This window comes from Calidris pugnax, unplaced genomic scaffold (assembly GCF_001431845.1).
Source record: "Calidris pugnax isolate Ruff unplaced genomic scaffold, ASM143184v1 scaffold44, whole genome shotgun sequence".
In the NCBI taxonomy this organism is placed as follows: Eukaryota; Metazoa; Chordata; class Aves; order Charadriiformes; family Scolopacidae; genus Calidris; species Calidris pugnax.
The window spans coordinates 20567742-20592425 of record NW_015094506.1 but is presented as its reverse complement, the minus strand read 5'-3'; the positions used below and the strand labels follow the sequence as shown (position 1 = coordinate 20592425).

Here is a 24684-nt window from a genome sequence, read left to right as displayed (position 1 = left end):
ACATTGATGATGTTCTCTGGAAACTCCTTCAGCTTTTCCTACAGCTCTTTTGGACGAAAGTTGGTTGTTCCCCTGCCCCTGGCCGTGTTTCTACCAGGCAGCTGGCATTTCCCGCCCTTTGGTGGGCATCACAGCATTGGTTTCAAAAAGCCGTTTTGTTATTGTGCATATACATATGTGCTCTTCACAACAACAGGTTGATACTGGCACTTTCATGGAAGACTGTGTGAGGCACCTGCAGGATGGACATCACGAGGACCACCACTTGGCTTCTTCAAGGAAACAGGGACATGTGAGCCCGTTGCCATCAGTTGTCCCCTCTGCATGTGTGGTAACGGACCCCACCACGGCCCCTCCAGCACCGAGGTACGTGATGGAGGTGGAGGCCTCCTTACCACAGGCTGCACGAGCTGCCTTCAGGTGGGTGATCAGCAGTCGACACCAGGTCACAGGGTAAGGAAAGGCCTGAAAAAGCAGGGAGCAACCTGTTTTCCTGCTGTTGAAAATTTCATACAGATACTTAACTTTGTTCACTGGCTTTCTCAGCCCTGGCTGCTCCTGACACAGCCTGTCACCGTGGAGCATCCCAAATCCTGCCCTCAGCAGGTGACAGCAGAGCTAAAATCTTCACAACAGGCCCCTTGTACCCAGCTTTACTCTCTTACAAATCAGGCATTGATGACCATTTTTTGCTTCTAACTGATCCAAACAGACTTTGAGCCCTGACTGGGTTATTTGTGCAGAACTTTAAAAATGGATGAGATTACCTGGTAAGTGTGAAACGCTGGTTCCCAGTTAAAATACAGCCTCAGCATCTCCTCTGACCACAGATGATGTAGGGGTTGGATGCACGCAGGAGGACTAATGCTCAAGGTTACTGTGTCACCCAGTGAGCTGTTGCCTTAATTTCCAGCTGACGGCACTTTCTGAGCAGGGCACAGTAAGGGACTGAACCGAGCACCGACTGCGGGGACACTCAACGCCCGCCGCTCAGGAGGTAAGAAAGATTGGAAGTCAAAGCCCACCTGAGCTGGGAAAGCAGGGCTGGAGCTTCCCTTCAGGGGGCAGGCAACAAGTCTACCTGATTAAAAATTTATTTTTTATAATAAGAAAGCTCTACACAGCGAGCCCCACCACTGGAGACTGCCATCGTCACAAGGGCTGACAGCAAAACCTGGCTGATGGGAATAGACTAACAGAGCCAAGGACTAACTGAGATGAGTTCCGTTTCTAGGATAAAAACCTGTTCCATGTCTAAGCCTGGGATTATTTTTATTTTTCCTTAGAGCTGGCATACTTGCCCTTTGCTATTAGGAAAGGCAACCAGAGAGCAGCTGGCCTGAGGGCAGCGTGGTAGTGCACTGGTGCAACTGAGGACAATATTTGCAGCCATTTATATTCATGTCACAGCATGGATTCTTAATAGCCTTCCTGCCAAACCTTGCTCAATAGTCCATTTGGAGAACCTATGGATCAACTTTATTTTTAAAAGTTTGACGTTGCACTCTGCAGTGGGAAAGTGATTGAAAAAGGTGGCCAGAGGAAAGTGCTACTTCCCATATTTATTTTTCTATTATTTCTGTATCTTGTCTGCTGTATCATCAAGTTCAGCCATTGGCTCTGAAACTGGCACATTTTGTTCTACCTAATTGCCTATGATAAAGACTAAGGAATAAAAATATAACTATTGCTTATGGTACTTTGGCATCGAAGAGCTTGTTCTGCTGTGTTGCCATGGTGGGAAATGCTGGGTAATAACCAAACTTTATTTGTAAAATAAGTGTATTTTCTTGGATCAACAGTTTTTCTGCAGACCTGCTTCCACGAGGGTACTTCTTGAGGTGACTTTTCAAAGGTCAGTACCTTCCTGTTGGAAACAATTCCTATGTAAAACATTTTGGCAGGTATCATCTTGCTTACCTGTTATCTTCAAATAATGATGAAAGAGGCTGGACCTGTCCCTGCTGGATTTGGGGCTGGCTGGAGCAGAGCACTTGTCCTGCAGCCCCAAAAGGTCCTGTTGAGGCAGGATAACGTTCAGCCGATTCCCGTTATTTTCCTTCACAGTTAATAAGGTGAAAATAGCAGCTGCTTCCTCACTTCCAGATACTTAATTTCTTTAATTTCGGGTCTGACTGTGCATATACATGGAGATCTTGCAGATTTTGACACACGGGGGTACTAAGCATGACTTCACATGGGCTCTCTGGGACTTCACCAAGCGGGTGATGAGAACTGGGACGCACCAACTATTTGCAAGCCGTGATTTGATTCTTGCGGATTTACCTGCAGGGTTGCTACCCCATCGTGATGAGGATGCTGGCTTAGAGGGGTGGGGGTGAGGGGGGGGCCGCAACCCCCCTCTAGACATTGCACCTTGCCCAGTACCCGGTCTTAATCCAGACCGGCAAATCTCCCAGGCCAGATAATCCCGTTGCAAGCTGTCCCTGCCGCCCCCGGAGGGGCTCGAATTAGGTCAACGGGGTTTACATTTGCGTTTTATTTATTTATCTAATTTTTTTTTTCCTGGATACACGCACACACGCCCCCTCCCCCGTGGGCTCCCTGAAGCCCGAAGGAGGCGGGGAGGGAGGCGGGGAGCGGCGGGAGCTTTACCCGATGGCAGCGGCTGCCCGGCGGCGGGTGCCAGCGGCGGCCGGGCCATGGCGAGGAGCCGGGCGGTTTACGAGTACACGGAGGCGGAGGACAAAAGCATGCGGCTGGGCTTCCTCCTCATCGCCGCCGGTCTGCTCTCCCTGCTGGGCTTGGGGTGCTGCTGGCTCCGGCCGGCGCTGCAGGAGCGGGGCGGCGGCGGCTCCGCCAACTGCACGGTGCTGGCGGTGCGGCAGCTGGGGGAGCGCTTCGCCTGCACCTTCTCCTGCGGGGCCGCCTGCCGCGGCACGGCCCGCTACCCCTGCCTCCAGGTCCTGGTCCGCACCTCCCGCTCCTCCGCCCCCGCGCTGCTCCATGAGGACGAGCGGCAGCTCCGCACCAACCCCAAGGTGAGACCCGCGCTCCCGAGATGCGGGGTGGGACCCGCAGGGGGAACCCTCTCACCCCCACTTTGCGCCCTTCTTGGGGGGTCGGGTCCCCCGCAACTGCCCTCCGCCCGGGGGAGGGTTTTTCTCTTGGGGTGGGGGGGGGAGGATGAACGAAGTTGCGGGGCATCCCTCCGAAATGCCCCTGTGCGACTGTTACTCAGCAAAAGGTATATATGTAGTATCGATAAAAACGCTATACGGGGGTGTGTGTGTATATATAGTGTGTGTATATATAGCATAGTACTACACCATGCTAGATAATATAGTATAATATAACGCTACACACACTATAATATAACACTACACACACTATAACACTACACACACACACACTATATAAATACATAGTTGTTTTGGTTATTTTTGCCTTGAACAGCCCCAGGTATCCCTCCCCCGGGAGCGGTCCTGCCCCAGCGCACCCCTCGGCCACCCCCGCCGCCGGTCCCTACTCCCCGGTCCCCGGTCTCTCTCCACCCGGGACGCCGGTGGGAAGCCGGGGAGAAACTCCCGCTGCCGGCGAGGAGGTCTGTCTGCCCGAGCGGTGCCCGATGCTGCTGCGCTGCCTGTCCCCGAGGGTGAGGGGCTCCCCAGAGCAGGTCCCCCAAGTGCAGGGAGAAATCTTAGCGGAGCCGCTGCTGCTGGGGCGCTGGGGAGAGGGCTGCAATGAAACAGAAGTTTCCTCTCTGCTCTTCTGCTTCTGAAACTTCTCCATCACCCAGATGAAAATGGACTATACAGAAATGCCTTTAAAGTTGCATTTTTCAGCAAACTTCAGCAAAGCCTGAAGGCAACCTGTGACTCGTGCTTTTTCTGTCTTTAAAGGCACTTGTTCTGCTTTCTCCTTTTTCTTTTCAAGCTGAGTAAGGACCAGCTTGCCAGCACACTGCCCGTGTCAACATTTTGTTCAGTAGTTTCCACAGAATTAAAAATGTGGCAGAATCTTCCCCTTCCTCCCTGAAAGAACCTGAAATGGGGAGTGTATAGGAGAAGCAAATTTCAGGTCTTTGGTTCAACGGTGATGTGGATGTAGCTCAGCGCTAAGGGTCATGTAAGCATGATGCAGGGGTCTGTGTGCAGGCGTTGGGGACCAGACTTGCATGCCCAGTTTGGGATGTGCAGCCTGAGGTCTCCGCAGTCAGTGTTACACCAGTGTGGAGCAGTCCCTTGGAAGGTGCATTAAGTTGCAAGTTCAGGGGCCAGGGGCTGCTTTTTTTTCCTCCCTTGGCAGTTTGTGGGCTCGAAAGGGTGATGGGGGCAAAAATCAGCAAAGCAAGAAGCAGGATGATAAATCTGGCAGGATTTGGATTGAATTGTTGGCACCACTCAGAAGCGACAGCGATGAAGCTGCGGTGCTGGATGGTGCCTGACAGCAAAGCGAGTGAAACGTTGGCCTGTGAGAGAGCCCTGCAAACGTCACCTGTCCCTGGGGGTGCTGCTGCCAGAGAGGGTCCCCACAGAGAGGGCTGTGGCTACAGAGAGGTGCACCATGACTGCCCAGCTGTCTGAGCACCAGGGCTTCTCTAAACCTCTCTCTGTCTTCAGGCAAGTTGGGGGTAGTTGGTGAAACGCCCTTTGGTGGTGGGGTGAAGATGCTGTGTTGCTGCAGAGGGTGCAGTGTGGTTGTTCCTGAGCGTGGCCTGCCCTGTTTTGCCCATCTCCAGGAGGGATGGGAGGTGGGAGCTGGGTGGAAGGTGGAGAACCATGCCACCAGCACACCTAGATTCAGCAACTTCTGCAGCGTCCTCAGTTTCAGCAGAGGCTTTCAACTGCAACACCTCTCCAAGTAGTTTGAGTGTGGATTTTTTTTTTATTTCTTGATCCTGTCTTCTCCTGCCTTTCTGGAAGTCTGGTGGGAAGTGGAGGATTGCACCTGCCCAGGGGCTGGATTGCTATTTCTGCAGGGAGATACCCAGAGTTTTAGCAGCAATCCTCGTAAACATCACTCAGAAGGGACCCGTTATTTAGTAATTAATAAGGAATTAATAAGGAAATGCAGGGCTGTGTGTTGGCAGCACGTTGGACTTGCGTGCTCTTGCAAATATAATCTCTTTTCTCTAGCTTGTACCTTGTGTCTCAAGGTGTGGGCTGTTTACCCTGGGATATTGATTGCTGATGACTGAATCTGATTTACCAGATGAGACCAAGCAGAAAGGATGGGGTTTTTGGTGGGGTTTTTTTGATGTAGCTGCATTCTCCGGTAGTAATTGAATTCAACTAAGTGGAAAACAAGAGAAAAAAATGCACTCCAATTATTTTCCTTACCTTAGGAAGCTTATGTAAAACCAACACAAAATAAGAAGAAAAGTTGTTTAGGTCTCATAGATCTTAGTGACATGGTTTAGTGATGGGGTTTTTTTATTGGATTTAGGTTGATGGTTGGACTAGATGATCTTACAGATCCCTTCCAACCTAGACTATTCTATGATTCTATGATTCTAAGTATGTTTTAATGAAGTACATATAGCTGCCACTTTGGTTTTCTCTTTCTCCTCTAGTTCAATGTGTGTGGAGCTGAACAGTTGTACTCTCCTTTTAATTTTTGTACTAAAGTATCACCGTCTTTAAAAGCTTTCAGGTTTTTATGCTGAAATAGGTTAGGCATAGCAAGAGAGTAGGAATTTGCTGGATTTAATGCTTAGGATCCAGTATGTATTTATGAATGAGCACTTTGGGAGCTGTTTAACTCTCCCTGTTTCCACTGCCTTCTCACAGCATGCTGGCTTGTGGTCGTGCAATTAGACATAGGACAGGCTAATTAGTGCCATCTAACTAGAAGGGAAAAATAAAAGGAATAATTTTGTTTTGAATGGTCTTAAAATTTTATGTTCCGTCAAGCCGCTTCTCTGTGTGGGGTAGAAATTCTTCCTGGTAAATCAATAGTACAGAACAGGGATAGTTCAGGCTCCTTACCCTGTGAAACAATACTGAGTCAGTTGGCAGTTTCACTCTACCCCAAAAATCCCCAGTGTATTGGACTAAAAATATTCTACTTTCTGTAGTAGAGTGGGCTGACATATAAACACATCGGCAGCTACAAATCTGTCTGTTCTAGCGCGGTCTAGCTGCACAAAAAAGGAATTTTTTTTTTTTTCTCTCCTGTTTCCTAAGATAATCACATCATTGTAGAGCCCAGGATTGATTTTAGCTCTTAAAAGATTATAAAGCTGGGTCAGAGTTAATCTAGAAATGTATATATAAAGCACCGGGCATGGTGACATTTGTGTTCATTCTGAGTGATTTGCGGATTTCTTTTTTTTTTTCTTTAATTGTTCTATCAGAGGAAGAAATTTCAGCAGGGGGATGGTAGCCTTTCTTCAGATGCCTTGATAGGAATAATAATCTCTGAGATAAGGCTTAAGGGGGATTAATTCCCAAGTCAATTTGTCGCTATCGTTCCGGCCATCGCATGTGTTGGCAGCACATATAGCCAGCGCGGGGACCAGGCTATGGGTTTGGTTGGGCAAAAATGCGAGATGAGCACGTCAGCTCCTAAGAAGATCTACTTTCTGGCTTTTTAGACTTTTCCCTTTCTGTGCTTAAAGTTAAGTGTAGGGCCAGAGGAACTTGCCCTCTCTTTTGGTGAAGAAACTTTGAGGGGAGTGACTGGTGAGCCTAATGTTAGCAGCTGTGCAGCAGGACTGGGTTGTCCCTGTCCCCATCCCCAGGCAGGGCAGCAGGGCAGCCAGCTGCTGCTCCTTGGCTGTGCGTGCTCCTCTTGTACTTCTTTCCCTGACTGCTCAGCCTGCTGAGGTGACGTGCAGCTATCTCTTCTCTGCACTTGTAAATTGAATTGGTTTGGGGTTTTGGACTCTTAAATATGACCCATGACAGAGGAGGTTAAATACCCAACCCTACAATAATTTTGGGATGGTCTGGTGCATCTGGTGAAGCATCACATCTGTTGTTCAGGCTGGTGCCCACGATGGGCAAACTCTACAGAGGCTGCCTAGTGATTTCACTGGAAGCAGCCCCAGGTGCTGCAGAGAGACCCCACCGCCCTCCCATCTCACCTGGGGCACCCCTCGCTGCCTTGAGCCCCTGTGGGGGGTTGTGGGTTTGGTCACTCCTGGTGGGTTTGTCTGTGCTGATGGATGCAGGTGAAAACCAGAAGTGATGCTCAGCTCCAGCTCCCTCGGTACAGTCAGCTGGGAGGGGGGCACCTTTTTGTACTAATGGAGAGAGTCCCCCCCACTCATCTCCTGCCACAGCAGGATGGTTGTGACAGTGATTCCTCCCTTCCAGGCCATGAAGATAATCCAGTACCGCGCGGAGATGCTCACACACAAAGTTTGGAGAAGTTCATACATTGCTTGATGTGGTGGGTTGATCTTGGCTGGATGCCAGGTGCCCACCAAAGCTGCTCTGTCACTCCCCTCCTCAGCTGGGCAGGGGAGAGAAAATATAATGAAAGGCTCATGTGTTGAGATAAAGACAGGGAGATCACTCAGAAATTACCGTCATGGGCAAACCAGACTCAGCTTGGGGAAATTAATTTAATTTATTGCCAATCAAGTCAGAGAAGGGTAATGAGAAATAAGACTAAACCTTAAAGCACCTTCCCCCCACCCCTCCCTTCTTCCTGGGCTCAACTTCACTCCCGAATTGTCTACCTCCTCCCCCTGAGAAATGCAAGGGGACAGTGAACGCAGATTGCAGTCCGTTCACCGCATGTTGTCTCAGCTGCTCTATCCTTCTCACACTCTTCCCCTGCTCCAGCGTGGGGTCCCTCCCACAGGAGACAGTCCTCCATGAACTTCTCTGATGTGATCCTTCTTGTAGGTTGCAGTTCTTCACAAACTGTTCTAGTGTGGGTCTCTTCCACGGGGTGCAGTCCTTCACGAACGGACTGCTCCAGCATGGGTCCCCCACAGGGTCACAAGTCCTGCCAGCAAACCTACTCCAGTGTGGGCTCCTCTCTTCATGGGGCCACAGGTTCTGCCAGGAGCCTGCTCCAGCACAGGCTTCTCACAGGGTCACAGCCTCCTTCGGGCATTCACCTGCTCCAACGTGGAGTCCTCCATGGGCTGCATGTGGATATCTGCTCCACCATTAACCTTCATGAGCTGCAGGGGGGCAGCCTGCCTCACCATGGGCTGCAGAAGAGTCTTTGCTCTGGTGCCTGGGGCACCTCCTCCCCCTCTTTCTTCACTGACCTTGACGTCTGCAGGGTTGTTTCTCTCACAGATTCTCATTCGTCTTCTCCAGCTACTGTGTCACAGCAGCTTTGTCCCCCTCTTAAATATGTTACCCCAGAAGCTCTACCACCATTGCCAACGGGCTCAAATTTGGCCAGTGACGAATCCCTCCTGGAGTTGGCTGGCACTGGCTCTGTTGGACATCGTGGGGAAGCTTCTAGCAGCTTCTCGCAGAAGCCATCCCTGTGGCCCTCCCACTACCAAAACCTTGCCACACAAATGCAATACAGTTGGAGATCAGAAGTCAGCAATTGTTGGCTTGAAAGGTGCATTATGCTTTTGCAATGATACTTATCTAGAGCATCCTTTCCTTTCACTGCAAGCTTCCCAACCTGCACAGCACACCATGTGGGGGCTCTCTGCCATGCCAAGCAAACAATATGTGCTGTGTCACTTGGAGACTGAGACTGGAGACCAACTTCTCAGTGCCATTGGTTTGTCTTCTGATGGGCTGAGCCACTTCTGCTTTGGGCCCATACCTCTCTTTGCATTTGAGACTTCTTTACTCGCATCTTGTGGACAGTGTCTTCCAGGCTTACGACAGCTTGCTTCAGAGCCTACCAACCCTGGCTTCTTTTTCATAAAAGTGTGACGGGTTTACACAGGAGTTTGTCTTTGAAAAGCATGAAATGCAACCTGAAATCTAAACCATGGTCAAGAGTTCACACCTCTCATTTCTCTGTGATATGGAAGAATATCTGCTTTGATGAAGCGTTCAGAGGGAACAGGAATCTTCCCAGGCATCTGCAGAGACACTGGAGTGCGAGAATCCAGCAGCAAACACTGATACAAATATTACAAACCCTTGGTGGAAAGGTATATTAGCTGCTCGCTGACATTTTTACTGAATTGAATCCTGAGTCATCTATCCAAACACGGGCTTTGATTGAAGGGGGAATATTATTAGCCTGATACTGATTTTGAGCTGTGTAATTGAGACCGTATTTGAATTACATAATAATTTTATCGTTGCTATGACATAGCGTGGGAGGTGCGATTATGGCACCGAGTATCAATAGATCTGCTGAAAAGGGCTCCGCTCCATTAGATTTATTCTGAGTGTCTAATCTTAAGTGCTGTTCTCCAACTTCATTATAACTTGTTTAAGGAAAAAAAACACCAAAGACATACAGAGTGCACACTTCCACTGAAAATGGATGTTGCTGCCCAAGCTGTGATTGAGCACAAGGCGTCCCAGCTTCCCCTCAAACACTTGGTATTTGTTTATGTTTTGATGGTAGGATTTCATGCTGTGTCTTGTGGGGGAGGACTGTAGAATTAACCTTTCAGAAACTGCCAGTTGCCAAAGGGGGAGGTCGTTTCAGGTTCAACCATCAACTCACAGCAGTGAAAGTTGCCAGGTTATGATTCCCTTTTATCCGTGTGCTGATGGGGCTTTGGAGGGCCATACAGCTGATCAAGCAAAGTCCCCAAGAAGTGTGCCTGGGAGACTGAGAAAAGAGAGATCCAGCACCTACATGAATCAGAAGGGGGCAGAATGGGCATCAAGTTGGTGGGAACTGTGCTGGCATCCTGGGGAGGCAGTCAAGCTCCAGTGTTTGCACAGCAGGTGATAAGTCCACATTGGAGTTGGACCTTGGGTGTTGACTGTGGCTCAAGGCCTTCATCACATTGAGGAGATGTTTCAGGGTGACCCTTGGGATTCATAGGATGATGGTTTTGCCTTGGGCAGGGACCACTCCTCTCTTCAAGACAGTTAATTCTTGACAGGCTAAAGCAATGAGTTCCCATAGATTTATGGTTAACTCCTGTGTGTCTCCTTTGTGTTTCCACGCGAAAAGATGGCAATGAATCCAGCATGTTTTCTGTCGTTGGAATTACTTATGCAGAGAGTGGTGTAAAGTGAGAGTTAGAGAGCATATTCACTGCTTTCCCCAACTTCAGGTGTTGCTCCCATAGGTACTGGCAATTCTCCCATACACTGTCTTGCCTTGGCATGGGGGAAGATGGACATGTTGATCGGGGAAGCTCTCTGTGGGGCCCTTTACATCTTCCAAAACAAACAAAATGCCTGCCCTAAAAATCTCAATTTTTAATAGCTTATATTGAGCTAGAAGTGTAGGGACTGATGTCAAAAATTGAAAAACCCTCTGTGATGAACCTGTCATTGGACAACGCTACAGCTTGCTATTTTTCCATTCAGATGGACATCTCTTGAGAAAAGAGACCTCCACAGCTGTTTCTAAGCCTGAAACTCAGGACAGGAATAAAAAATGATTCACCAGGTTGTGATTTTTTGAAGGATTCATGTAATATCTTGGGCAGGTGGAAGGTCTTGGAAGGATCTGGAGAACGTTTGGTCAGCAGAGCAGTGGTGGTGGGGTCACATTTTCATAGTGTGCTGGCTAAATAGTGGTTGGTTTGGGGAACTCGGAGTAAAGCCTGTTTACTTCTACTCTCTTGTATCCCTGTATGGAAAGAGTGTATCTAAAAGTTGAGGCCTTGGGAAAGGGCAGAGTGCAGATTACAGTCAGATGTAGGCAATGAGTGTACAACTGGTGGGATGTGTCCACAGCAGGATCTGAAAGGCTTCATGAAGAAAAACACCGGAGACAGCTGGGAATGTCAGATCCTGGACCGAGCAGGGAGCACCAGGAGGAGACCAGGTGGGATGGTGTGGCACGTTGGTGGCTGTCAGGGGAACAGAGCAGAGCCAACATTGTTCTTGGGTGTCTTCGTGCCAAATCTGCTGACTCCATCCAGCTGCTGAACAGATGCGTTTGTGCACTAGGAAGGTGGAGGAAAGAGGAGTGTCCTTGATGTGTCCAAAGTACACAACCAAACCAAAACCATTTCTGGCTAAGGAATATCATCTAAGATGGAAATAACTGTGTGTGATAAATCATGTGTTCTGATTTCTGAAGAAGAGTGATGTTGCTGCTCTTTCCTGTCCTTTGTTGTCAGCAGTGGGACAATCCTTGTTTAAGGTCATCCTAACAGGGGTCAAAAGGGAGCTCTGTGCTGGGGCAGCACCAGATGTGGGCCCATGTGAAAAAGGCAATTTTCAGCTTGGAAGCAACAAGCAAGATCTTGCAGATTCTTCCAGTCTGAAACATGGAAGCTACTGGCAGCAATTGTTAAGTGCTGACAGAAGTGATCAGGCTTAGCATGATCAGGCCAATAAAATCCTGAGATTTCTCCTATCCCCCTGGAATGGCAAAATTCAAGCTGTTGTATGGTGGAGATGGATTTGTAGGTCTGTACAGCTGGAGTATAGCATGCAGCTGGGTGCACAGTAGGCCCCTTTGAAACCTCACCAGATGGAGAAGGAGAGGAAGCACTCACTAGGCACAGTGAGCCATGGTGATATTTATTTTCAGGTTAGAGAAGGTATCTCTCTCCTTGTTGTTATTGCTTTCAGGATACCGTAAAGAAACTCATGCTGTGATTGTATGTGGGGAGCCCCTTAGGGGCTTCCCACACCTGCACCTCCTGCTTCCTCATCCTACCTAAGTACAAGGCTTTTTAGCCACCTTCACAGAGGTATTTTTCTACTTGCAGCTCCCAATTTTAAAGGAATTAAAAACTCTGTGTGCACCTTGAACCTTGCAGTCCATAAGTCCTCCCCGGTGACAAGCCTTTATGTTATCCAAGGATCAGCTTAGCTGTGTTACTCAGTTTGGTTCAACATCTCCTGTAATGATCTCCCGTGTGGACGCCTGGTAACAACAGGAGGGATTGTGCTTGGACACTGAGATCCTGTTACTCCCGACATCGGATTCGGTGGACTATTTGTTTTATATTGTTTAGCTCCCTGTGGCTGGGAGGGAAGGGTGGTGTGTCAAAGACGAGACTTGGAGCAAAGTTATGTGCATTGTGTGTGACCCCGAGAGGAGTCTCTGAAAGCCCAGTCCCAAGCGCACCGAGCTGGGGGAGGAACTTCCCTTGATCAGTTGGGGCTTTGAAGCAGATGTCTGAGGGTGAGATCTGCAGATAGCTCAGCTGCACGCTCAACTCTTGTTGACTTCTATAGAGCAGAAGCAGATGCTGAACCTTTCTGTTGAAGCGGGGCTTTGAACCTTCTGTGCTTGTTTCCCCATGTTGTAAGGGTGGAAGAACACTTGTCTTTTGCCAAGGGACATCAGCCAGGTATCAGATATCCCATCATCTGGGAAAGCTCACAGGAATATTTTGGTTATTTGGTGCTAAACAAAATTTGTGATTATGTGCTTCACTGAGAAAGCAAGTAATTCAAATCCATTCCATGCAACTGGCTAGGAATACGTCAAAATGAAATGATAATTTTTATATTCATCATGCAAATCCCCAGGGTGTTATGTGGCAGGTTGGTTTGATAATGGAACAAAATATGATAAAGCCTTTAGTTGTTTCTGGATGCCGGCATATTCTTTTCCAGTACCTGCAGGGAGTAACTAGCAATTCCAGAAAAGTTCAGCTAACTTTTCTCTTTTATTCCTTTGGACCTTGTACTTATCGTTCTTTGCCCATTTCAGTCACAATGGTATTATCAGGAAAATGCAGAGAAAGTGATGCCCTGTTTTCTTGAGCACAGAAGTAACTCTGTTCTGCAACGTGTGTTGGCAGTGCTCGTACATCCCTCCCTGCGCAAGAGACGACCAGGAGAACTCTGAGAATGTCACGTACAAGCAGAAATACTGGAAAGAGAAAGTGGGTTCAGAACCATTCACATGCTATTTTAACCAGCACTTGAGGTGAGTAATCTGCATTTGCATAGGCAGAAGTGCTTATGCATCTGTTTAGCAGCTGTTCGTTGGTTCTGTTTGAAAATATATATAAATGCATGCATATGTATATACACTCACACAGTGATGTGGTTTAACACACAGTTTAGTGCAGAACTTTGCAAGACAACTCCATTGATGAAAAGCTACATAGAAAGCTGAGAAGTGTTTTTATCACGTTTTTACCATACTTTTATCACCAAGTAAAAAAATAAAGCTCTGAGTAAAGTTTCCCTTAAAACATGTTATTTTATGGCCAAAAGCATCTTGGCTTTTAACACTTAGATGGAAAATTTCCTGTTTGGATATTAATGTTCCTTCTCTCCATTGAAGAGAAATCCTACTGTGTTCTTGAGGGGCTTGGAGACCAGTAAATTGTATGAACCAACTCAGTAATTGTGTTCATGGGAGGATTAATGAATCAGATACACGTAATAAATGCCCATGGAACTGCCAGTTTTCATACATGTTTGCAGAGTAGAAAGTTGTGACTTAAAGCTTCTCCTCTTCTGTTTCAATTCTTACTTTTACTGCCAATGTTGATGTGACTTATTTGCATGTAAGGGTGATGTGTGGTTTCCTTCCTTCTGTAAATGGGAAGAGGAGTCCTTTTGCCTGTCTCCAGTGATGATGTGCCGGGAAATAAAAGGTGGTGTGGCTGCAGCAACCTGCTGTTACTGGCAGTGTGCAGGCTCTCTGGGAGGACTTGGGAGAACAGCAATGATTGGGATGATTGGTCCATGTTGACAGGGAGGTGGAAAGATAATATTTAGGTTTTCCGGATGAGCCAAGGTTTTATGGGGTTTAGACTCCAATTCTGGAGGCATATGACAATTGCTTAACTGGATGAGCATGAGAAATTTTGGTAGAGCTAGGAAGAGTGTTCTGGGTTGCTAAATTGAGCACTCAAATAAATGTCTGCCACATCAGGAACTGAAGGAAGAACTGAAGGTCCTACCCCACTAGCACTTGGAAATTAAACAGATGAGGGACACTGAAGCAGGAGTAGCTTGGTGCTTGCTAGTACAATTCAGGCCTCAGTGTGGGAGTGTTTGCATCAGATATTTAAGTTTATTAAGACACACAGGAGGAAAATGGATGCCAGTGTGTGCTAGGGTCTTGGAGGAACAGGGGAGCTGGAGCAGGGTGGCAGGCAGAGAGGTGCCCAATGCTCTGTTGGTGGCCTGCTGAGTGCCTTGGGGGCTTTGCGTTTGCCCTAGGCTGGCTATGATTGTTGTCCTCTCCCTGGAGAGACCATAGACCTAGTCACCATACCCAGGACGACAGTCTGTTGTCCCTGGTTAACTCTTTGCAGAGGAAAACCACCAACGTTTTGTAGCAAAAAATATAGTGGAGAAAGAAGCACTGCCTACAGCATGCAGGGGTTAAAACTTAGGGCACCTATGCAGTGACATCAGACCTGGCAGGGACCTTCTTGGTCCATAAGTTGCCAATGCTTGTTTCTGCTAACCAGGAGCCACGTGATGATTTTGGCTTCTCTGGGCAGACAGGTGCTGCCAGTTCCCTGTGCTGCTGGGACCTGCAGGAGCCACTGCCTGAGTGAGCAGGATGGTTAGGAACATGGGATCTTCCACAGGAGATGTCATGGCTGGGATTCATCTGAGCTGGTATGGACAGATGCTGCAAAAACTAGTTTTTAGAGTCAGCGGAGAGAATAGGAGCCTTTTACCTTGCCCCGAAATAAACACAGGTTGGATGCCCAGAGATATTTATTTCTCTTCTGTAAGGAGCTTAGGATGATCTGATCGGGTGCAGGCACCTAGGTGGTGGGTGTCCGGAGCTGGGTGAGCTGGTTCTTACATCACATCAGTAAGTGAACCAAAAGCAACATCTTCTGAGGCTATGTACTGCCTAGGGACTGCCATTTCTGTAGGCTGACACTGAGGAATTGTGCAGCACTCAGGCAAGATTTTTTCGTTATAGTTGCTGTATTCTATACTGTTAAATGTTCTTGCCAAATGCAACGGCTGCCTTGAAACACTGCCTTTTGCTGATCATACAACAATTTATATACAGCAGAAGAGAGGCTTTCTGCCAGAGATAACTTGAGATAGTCTAAGCTGAAATATCTATTTTCTTCTGGAGATAGGAATGAGCTCTGAGAGATAAGTTTTGCTGACAAGGAATGTGCTTGTTTAGGTACACTTTTAGAGCTACGATGACTAAACTGCTTGTGAAGCAGTAAAAGCCCCCACAAACTGAGGGGAAAATCTGTTTCCTTCAAAACAGAAGTGTGCATATTTTCTGTCAGTATTTTTTTAACTGTGTGGATAATCTAACTCTTCTGTGTCAGTCTGTATAAAACATTAGAATACAGTGGTAGGTTCCTCAGGGGAGTAATATTTGCAATATTAATACTCTCTCTTTTGAAACGGCAGAATAAAATTCCAGGTAAATTTCTAGGCAATGAATGAACATTGTCTCCTCTTCATCAAACTTAATTCAGCGGCATTCTCAGAATTAATGTTGTGTGCAGAGCACACTGTCAGGTGACACCTCCCTTCAGTCTGGTGGGGCCCATTTCAACAGGCTGCTTTGAAAAGAAGAAGTGATGTCATTTGTACTGTTCAAAGTTATACAAAATGAGTGAGAAGCAGACTTAGCAATTGCATTCACTCTCTGTTAATATAAATAGAGAGGCCCAGCACAACTCGCTGTCTGACATTTATCCTAGGGATCCAAGTGCAGATGAGCTCAGGACTTTACTGAAAAGCAAAGTTTTGCTTTTCCACTGTAAGCACTTACCTGTAGTGTCTTATGGTTCTCTGGCTACCTTTGGGCCAAGCTGCATGGGAAAGTTGCTTTTCTGGACCTCTGGTGAAGGTGCCTGTCTGTTGGCATGATGATACTCAGGTCTGTAGGGAGCCCTGCCCACCAGAAACCAACCCCCAGTGTTTCAGAGCACAAAATATTTCAGATAAAGTTCTCAGGCTGTTGCCAAAGGTTTGGGAAGGCACTGAGCTCTGGTGCTTCAGTGCTTGTGGGTCTCACACCGAGTGTCCCAGGGAGGTCTGTAGTCATGAACGCTTGCAAACAAGGGTCACAGCCGCATGCCCTGAAGTGGGAGGCCTGTGGGAATGGCAGGATGGGGGAGATCCTGTCACTTTGTGTTCCAGGTCTCACTGACATCAATAACAAGAACAAAAAGAGAGTAGTCTCCATCAGCTCAGACCCCTCAGTCTCATGCCATGCAGAGATAGGTAGAGCAACACGTGTCAATTCATTTCTTATTAGTGCCTCATTTATGTGGCACTATTGCTTTTTAGCTCTTTGTCCACTACGGTAAGAACATTCTGTGGTTCCTTTGCCACATTGAAGGCAGGCTTTACACTTCTCTGTATTTGCTGCAGGATGCTGTACACAAGTTCACCTGAGATTTGAAGAGCAAACACTGTCTAGTGATTAGCAACCACCAGTATGGTGTTGGGGTACTCTGCAGGCCATTTATCTGGGAATATTTATCAGCAGAAGCCAAAGGTGCTTAGGTAGTAGGGCTGCTCATTTATAAATGGTGGAACGGAAATCTCAGTTTACTCTGGTACTACACAAGGTTTTCTAAATTAATTCCCTCCAGCTAGAAGATGGTGTTACTATTTCCTATCCTTTCCTCTAGGATAGCACTGCCCCTGCGTGCAGCCGTCCAGCTGAGGATCTCTGTGTCTTGCAACAATAGGGGAAAAAAATGCCGATGAGTGCTTGTCATAGTGAAGGGATGTGAATGATTGTGGGGGAATAAGTGTATCCAGATTACAAACATCTTTAAATCCAGATTGTTTGAATACAAAAAAATATTTTTAAGGTTTCCCTATGCCATGCCCCTGCCTCTGCCAACTTTCGCTGTGTCACAGAAATTGCACAGTGTGGTGCCTAAGTGATGACTGAAATGTTTACGTGCCTGTAACTTTTTGGTTCCACATGACTTTTTGGTAACCCCTGCACTGCAGTTCCTCCCGTGATGTTCAGTAATTGCTCCGAAGGCTCTGGTGGAGGCCTGCTTTATCCAGTGTCTGTTTGAACTGCTTGGCAGCGCCTAACAGGGATGTGTTGTGTAATGCAACAACTAATCCAGTTACCCCTGGTTGGAGCCCCAGGAGGCTCCAGCCCTGAGCTCAAAGTCCTGCTAAAAATAAGTAATGGTTTCACCTGTTAGCAATGAAAGCAAAATAGCTGTCTGCTTGTCTGTTCAGTGAAAGGGAAAGAGGGGCGTGTGGGGGTGTGTGCGTGTGTGTGTGTGTGTGTGTGTTCAGAGTTAAGGCAGAGAATTTTTTAGGGCTTCTTTTTAGTTTGTTCATTCTTCTTTCACCCTAGGGCTGCTTGCTGGGCAGTGATGGTGGTGCTGCACAGTGGACATCACCATTCACAGCAGAAACAGGTCTTCATGCCTGACCAGGGCTTGAAAGTGTTCAATATATCCCCCCTTTTATCCCACTAGGTCTCTCTTGGCTCTGCCACTGTTTTGTGCACTGATAAGTGGACTTAAGAGTTTGGGTGCATCCCCTCGAGAGGCTTTGCTTTACTGGAGAGCTGAATGGCAGCATTGCTAGAAACAAGAGATCATCCATAACCAAGCTTAGGGGGAGTATGTGCAACCCCTCTGGACAACATCTTTGAAATGAAGTATTATATGGAAGTCACAGAGCAAAGATGGATTTATTAAATGCACCATATTTGCAGAGACAAGACAATATCTTTAATTATATCTGCTGATTTTCACAGGGAAAAGAAACACCATTCCACCTCCTCCTTTGGGTTTGCAATCGCTGCCTCAGCACCAGGGGATTGAAGCTGGGGGCGCTTCCAGAAAAGCTGGGTCCTGAGAGGGTTTCCTCCAAGGGTGGGGGGGCCTTCCTTTTTCTGTTTCCAAGCCAAACAACAAACCTTCAGACTCTGGGAACAGGAAGGTCACCTCTACAAAAGTAGCAAGAAAAAGTCAAAACTGCAATTTGGATACATGCTGACCTTGCCGCTCACACCCAAAACTGTTATATTACTGTATTTCGGGTGTCCTGATAACTATTTTTCTTCTGGAGGAAGGGGGTTGTTTGCTGTATAAGTGTAGCCCTCTTCTTCTCTTCCCTTCTCCTTCCCTTCTCCTTCCCTTCTCCTTCCCTTCTCCTTCCCTTCTCCTTCCCTTCTCCTTCCCTTCTCCTTCCCTTCTCCTTCCCTTCTCCTTCCCTTCTCCTTCCCTTCCTTGCCTGTTAAAAACATATTTCTCCCTTCCCCCCCCCACTGTCCCCTTCTTTTCTCTGCTCAGCCCTGACACCCTCCTCTGCCACTCCCGCTATTCCCATGGCAGCTCTGTGACTCCTTTCCAGGCTCCTGATATCCTTGCTTCTGCTACTAATAAAAGTGATTATTTTAGAGGAGGAACCCAGAGATTTCAGCCAACATTTTCTGCTCCTTTGGCCTGTATCTAGCATTCCCAGGTGGACACGGTATTTTCATGCTGCTGTGTGCTTCTATTTCATGGGCAGGTGGTAATCACCCAAAAGCTCATTCTCCTGAAGGCCATACAGGCTGTCTGGTTTCTGAACTCCTGGTCATCTCCATCCTGGTGCAGCACCTCACTGGGGGTCTGCCCCTGCTGGCACAGCCCAGCTCTGGCTCTTCTTGTCTCACAGCCATCATCTCTCAGCCATCGTGATTATCTCAAGGCTCAGAAGCAGCTGTGATGGGCCACATAAACCTCACGGCTCACTGCCAGTGACTTTGCTCTCTTGGTGATGGTCTCTGTCTGTGCCTGGCAAGATAAGTATGTCTGTGTGCACATTTCTGATTCAAAAACATGCAGGGCAGGTCTCTTCTATTAATTACTCTATAAGCCTTGGAGCAAAAGCCAAAGGTTTTTGTATCAGGGGAGCAGGATGGATCCAGCTCTTGCTGCTCCCCAAGGAGGGGCTGATGCAGCACTCTGGTAACAAGCTCAGCCCCAAGCAGGACGCTGCAGTGAGCCAACCAGCAGCCTGTCCCATGGGCCAAGCAGGGCTTCTGCAGTCCTGGCTGCTGCTCTGGGTGCTTTCTGCAAGCAGATTTTGTTCCTTATCCCTCTGGGTTCATTGCAGGATCTCTTAGGAGTTGTCCCAGGGATGTCCCCAAACACCCTGCAGGCTCTGAGGTTGGAGGACAGCTGCTCTGCTCACCTCCCCAGTTCCTTCGCAGACTTGCCGGGTGGTGGGTGGCCATTCTGCTCTGCCTGGGAATGGTGTAGGATAGCTCTTCCCCTAAACTGATGCTCTCACGTGAAGATAACAAACAGCCTGGAAGAAGTGAAATCCAGCCTCTGTAGGCTAGTCTATCAATTAATCACTAATGACTTCTCTGTATTTAATTTGTCTGATTAATTCTGATGCTAACTCCCTCTATCTCCTCCTAATTTTCCCCCAGTCTTTTGCTTTGGACCTTGCAGATCTCCCATGAAATACCTATGCGTTTTAGCCTGGCACAGATCACCTGAGAACAAATGCAAACCTGTTTATTCTACAGATTTTTAGCTAGAGAGCCTCCAGGCCCTCCCTTGCACTGCCCACCATGCCAGTGTCTGGCTGGTGAGCCAGGACTTGCAAGTCTGGTTTGCAAGCCACCTGCCTTGTGCCTCCTTACCCTTCTTTCTAAGGAGCAAGTGAAAATGAGGGGATTTTGTTACTTCCTTTGCATGGTGCAGCATGTGGGGCCATGATGAACCCCCAAATCCCTGGGGTGTGTTCCTCTGCCTGGATGGTCCTTCTTGGGTTGTGTTTGCGAGCTCGGCTGCATGGGCTCCCTGCTGGCACTAGCCCTGGGCTACAGCAGCAAGGCAGTGGGCTCAGGGTCTCATGCAGCACGTCAAGAGGGTGCAGCGGGGCTGATTTTCCCTCTTCACTTTGGAAGCTGTTATTTGTTGTTGTTGGCAATCTCAGCACCAAAAAGCAGAGGTAAAAGGACTTACATAGTGAAAGAAAATAGTAAACATTTTCTTTTTCAATAACCCTTCTTCAGGTATTTCCCTCTGCTGTAAAAGCTGCATCTCAATGGGATGCTGTTGTGCCATTACACCATCTAAGCTGTTTTCCAGAGAGTTTTCCGTAACTGCTGTCAGCTCCAGTGACGGATCTGCAGGGAAGGGCTCCTCAGCTGGGCCCAGGTTCCTGTCCTCTGCCACCTCCTGCCAACCCAGTACTCCCCAGTGCTCTCCACTGCATCTCCATTTGGGTCAGCAGATGCAGGAAAGAGGAGCTGGTCCTGGTGGGAGATGGAGGGGATCACACGAATACAAAGAAATTGCACTATACTCTACAAAAGTTGATCTTGGTAAGTTTCCATGGGTTGTTATAGGCAGATAACCAGAACACTGCCATCCAGGAGAGTGCCATCTGTCTGCCAGCAGCGCTGTCTGGCTTGATTAGTTTTTCTCATTCAGTCCTGGGGTCCAGCAGTGCTTATCTGCACAGGGAAGTTAATTTGGTATAAGATAAAGATCAGCTGAAACCACAGTAGCTCTTCCAGAATAACCACACAGATTAAACTAAGTAGGAGCAAGGCTGAGATTTGTCCCACCGTTTTTTGGCACCAAGAGTCAGTACCGAGAGGCTACATCCTGGAGGGTCCCTGAGTTCTCCTGTGTGCCAGGTCACCCTTTAGGAGTGCTTCTCTCTCACTTTGACTAAAGAAGAGCATATGATGTCTTAAATGTAGCGCCAATACTCATTTAATAAGATATTTGGAGGGGGACAACATACACCTATTCATGACTTGATGTGTTGTCTGAAGAGATGCTGTGAGCAGTTGACAGTGAATTCCTGGACACCTTCTGCCATGTAGGAATTGCACAGGGACTCTCGCTGTAGCTAAAAATAGCAATAATATCCATCCGAACCCAAACCTCATCCTGAGGCTTCTTTGAAGTTCTCTGTAGGTCTTTGACTCTTTTCCAGAAGGGAAACTCTTTTAAATTGCTAAGTTGCAAGAGTTACAGTCACACCTATAATGAGTGTTTGGCATGCCTTGCTGCTACCTTTGGTACAGATATTTTAAAAAACATCTAAGATTCAATCAAAAGGATGTCTTGTTCTCCCCAATCATGCTTTCCTTTCTTTAACTGAATCCAATTGTCTAGTTTGTTTGCTTGCCCCATATTTTTGAACTCTTTGGTTAGCATCAGCTTTAAAAGATTACTTAAAAACTTGTAAGCTGAGAGCTGTGAGGACTGAATCCTGCCTACTCATGGCCTCTTTGCCAATAAGCACTCTATTATTCACAGATGATGATACAGTAAATACAAGGGAAGCTGTACCATACCTCCTGTGAAAGGATTTTTCTGTTCAGGTGCTGTCATTTATATGGCATAGACTGGTGGGTTTGTGCCCATAAAGTTAATATTATTTTATTCAATTTATGGTCTCCACATGTGCCTGATTATGTGTCTGGGGGATTTCAGTTGAGCAGACTTCACGTGTTCCACTACTGAGTACACCTGGGTTTCTTTTGATCATTTTTTATGTTGCTGAGTTTCAACTTTTATATAACTGAGCTGCTCATAATCAAAGTCTTATTCTGCTCCTTACTACACAAATAAAGAGAGACTGTGGTGCTGGCCTCAGGGACTTGCAGGCTGGCACGGTGCAGAGGAACCTCCACACAGCAATTTTCGGGGAGAGACCCACAAATGCAAGTGCAATTAGATCAGAGATCAGGTGTAGCCTGGTGGTCTTGCCCCACCTACTCCTTAAGATGGATAAAACCCTGTAGATTTGCAGGCATCCCCATTAATTAACTTCTCAGTGAATGAAAAGGAATTTATTCTTGTTTTCCCTCCAGGGAATGTTTTCTTAGTTCTGCTTTCTGATCAGGATAAAGCTTTTGGGGGAGAGACAGCACAGTCATCGCGCAGGTATCTGTTCCCATGTGTCACCACGTTAGGAGAGCTTAGCAACCCGGCTGGATTGCCAGCCTGGGTTGCCAGGATTTTAGGCTGTGAGGTTTGTGGCTCCAGGGAGTGTCGGGTAGCATTGACGAAGCATTGTAGGATGGGAGTGTTCATTGTAAATGAGGACCAATATGAGTCAAGGCTATATATATTTTCCTAATTAGAGAAAGTTCTGTTTCCTTCCTTCACAGATAGTTTTCCAGCAGACTGCATGTCTCTGGCTGTAGGTGGGAAAGCAGTGCTAAAGTGCAAATTCCATGAGACTGATTTATTAGCTCTGTTGAATTACAGGAAGAGCTGAAAGAGCCAGAGCTGAGGAAAACCTGCAATCAGATTTCCCAACCAACTTACCGGACTTGGAAGAAGCAGATGGACACCTGATCTTTCAGACATGTGGCATGGCTGAATTTCCAAGCCTCTTAAGATGCCCCCTCCTTGCTATTATCCTCCTTCCTCTGTTCCTCTTTGGAAATGCATAAATCCATCATAGACCCAACCATGACTGTGTGTTAGATGCTGTTGGTAGAGGCACAGGAGGTCAGATCTTTGGGGGAGGCTCCCCAAAGTGTCCCTGTAGGACCACACTCAAGTCCACTGAGCAGCTGGTCTTTGCAGTACCAAATCACATCTTATTGCTGAAGTAGTTTCTGCTGGGAAGAAGCTGAATCAGGAGCCTCTGGTGACCCTGGGGGTCCTCCTGCAGGTAGGTTTTGTGCAGACCCCTGCCTGCCAGTGGGGCTGAGCTAGCCTGGGCCACCAGCAGTGCAGCAGTTAGAACAGGGACTGACTCTCCCTCCACACCCAGACCACAGCAGGGCTTTGTCAGGAGCCTCCATGCAACTCCATGGACACATCAGGGTTCAAAGCTAAAAGGGAAGCTTTAATTCCACTTTAAATTCATTGTGCAGGGTCTGATACCATTTGAGATAGATATGTATAATTGTTGCCTTGGATTATGTTTTCTTTGGAGTATTTTTTCAATACACAGTGTAATATTGTATCTCACAGCTCTTTGTGATGACCACAACCCCTGGAAGACCTAAAGTACTAATTTTTTTTTTTTTTTCTTGTCTGAATGAACTGATCTGAATCCACTGCAAGTGGAAAGCCCTCACTGCCTGCTCTGAGTGCTGGTGACAGAGGGGCAAATGAAAGCAGTGAACAAAATGGTCCACTTAATCATTTTCTAACACCTTGCAAATAAAACACCTTTATTGTTTCTATGGCAGATGCTTTCCACTTACAATGAATTGATGATGTCGAGTTGCTTTATATTTTCTCCCTCTTCTGTTCCCCCTGTTCACAGGCCAGATGATGTGATGCTGAAGCGCACCCATGATGAGACTGTCCTCTTGCACTGCTTCCTCTGGCCTCTGGTTACGTTCCTGGTTGGAGTCCTCATCGTGGTCCTGACCATCTGTGCCAAGAGCTTGGCTGTCAGGGCAGAGGCAATAAAAAAGAAGAAGCATTTGTAAACGGCAAGGCTGCTGATGGTTTTTTTTTTTTTTTTCTTGTCTGAATGAACTGATCTGAATCCACTGCAAGTGGAAAGCCCTCACTGCCTGCTCTGAGTGCTGGTGACAGAGGGGCAAATGAAAGCAGTGAACAAAATGGTCCACTTAATCATTTTCTAACACCTTGCAAATAAAACACCTTTATTGTTTCTATGGCAGATGCTTTCCACTTACAATGAATTGATGATGTCGAGTTGCTTTATATTTTCTCCCTCTTCTGTTCCCCCTGTTCACAGGCCAGATGATGTGATGCTGAAGCGCACCCATGATGAGACTGTCCTCTTGCACTGCTTCCTCTGGCCTCTGGTTACGTTCCTGGTTGGAGTCCTCATCGTGGTCCTGACCATCTGTGCCAAGAGCTTGGCTGTCAGGGCAGAGGCAATAAAAAAGAAGAAGCATTTGTAAACGGCAAGGCTGCTGATGGAAAAAAACAGCCTGAAAGAAGAGTCTCAAGTGGGGCAACTTGACACACCTGCAGGTCTGTGGGGCACCCAGCTGCACCTCCTTCCAGTATCTCATCTGATGGTGCAATTGCTCTTGCCTCAGGATTACTCTTGGGGGACTGCCCCATAAGATGTCAGCTAATTGCTTCTTCTGCTATGACAGTAAATAAGCATATTCTACCAAAAAAAAAAATAATCTGCACTGCACCAAATATCCTCTGCGCTGTTAGTTCCAAACAGCAGCTACCCAGGTCCTAGCGATATTGAGAGACAGTTTATAAAAACCCCTGATGTTACTCATTTCATCTCCACAAAGTGATCTTTACTATTGTTTAATACTAAGTATTTAAAATATTTACTTCATGATAGACTGTGTTTCCAACATAATAAAGTTCAATTGTTTGGGGGCTTTTTTTAATCTTTGTTTTGTTTGTGGTTTTTGTGTTGTTGGTTTGTTGTCTTTTTTTTTTTTTTTTTTAAAAGCATTAAGACAAAAATAACTGTGCTGATTTTGTTTTTTTTTTCACTGTGTAGAACTTAATTTTAAAACTCAAACTTTAACTTCTGTCCAGACAAAATCTTTCATCATCACCTGTTCATTGTGAAGAAATGTAGAAATCTCTCAGTGATACGCCTCCAAAGAATGAGACAGTTATTGGAAAAGGTAATTAAATACTGGATCTAATTTTATTGCCTCAGTGGTATTCAGTCCCTGCAGTTTTTCGTGTCCTCTCTCAGTTACCCTCTTCACCAAAATACTCTCTGGCTGTAAGGAGCAGGGATTTGGAGTGGTTTTACACGAATATATTTTACCAGCAATTTCCCCAAATAGTGGAATGCCTGA

At 47.0% G+C, this 24684-nt stretch overlaps 1 protein-coding gene across 1 annotated transcript; it reads left to right on the top strand.

The window, feature by feature from the left end:
* The first annotated feature begins 2623 nt into the window (after positions 1-2623).
* Positions 2624-23366, top strand: KCNMB4 (potassium channel subfamily M regulatory beta subunit 4). The gene is made up of 3 exons (XM_014963542.1): positions 2624-3002; positions 12803-12930; positions 23190-23366. The coding sequence occupies exons 1-3, from the start codon at positions 2664-2666 to the stop codon at positions 23356-23358; spliced, it is 636 nt and encodes a 211-aa protein (XP_014819028.1). The 5' UTR covers positions 2624-2663; the 3' UTR covers positions 23359-23366.
* Positions 23367-24684: the final 1318 nt, after the last annotated feature.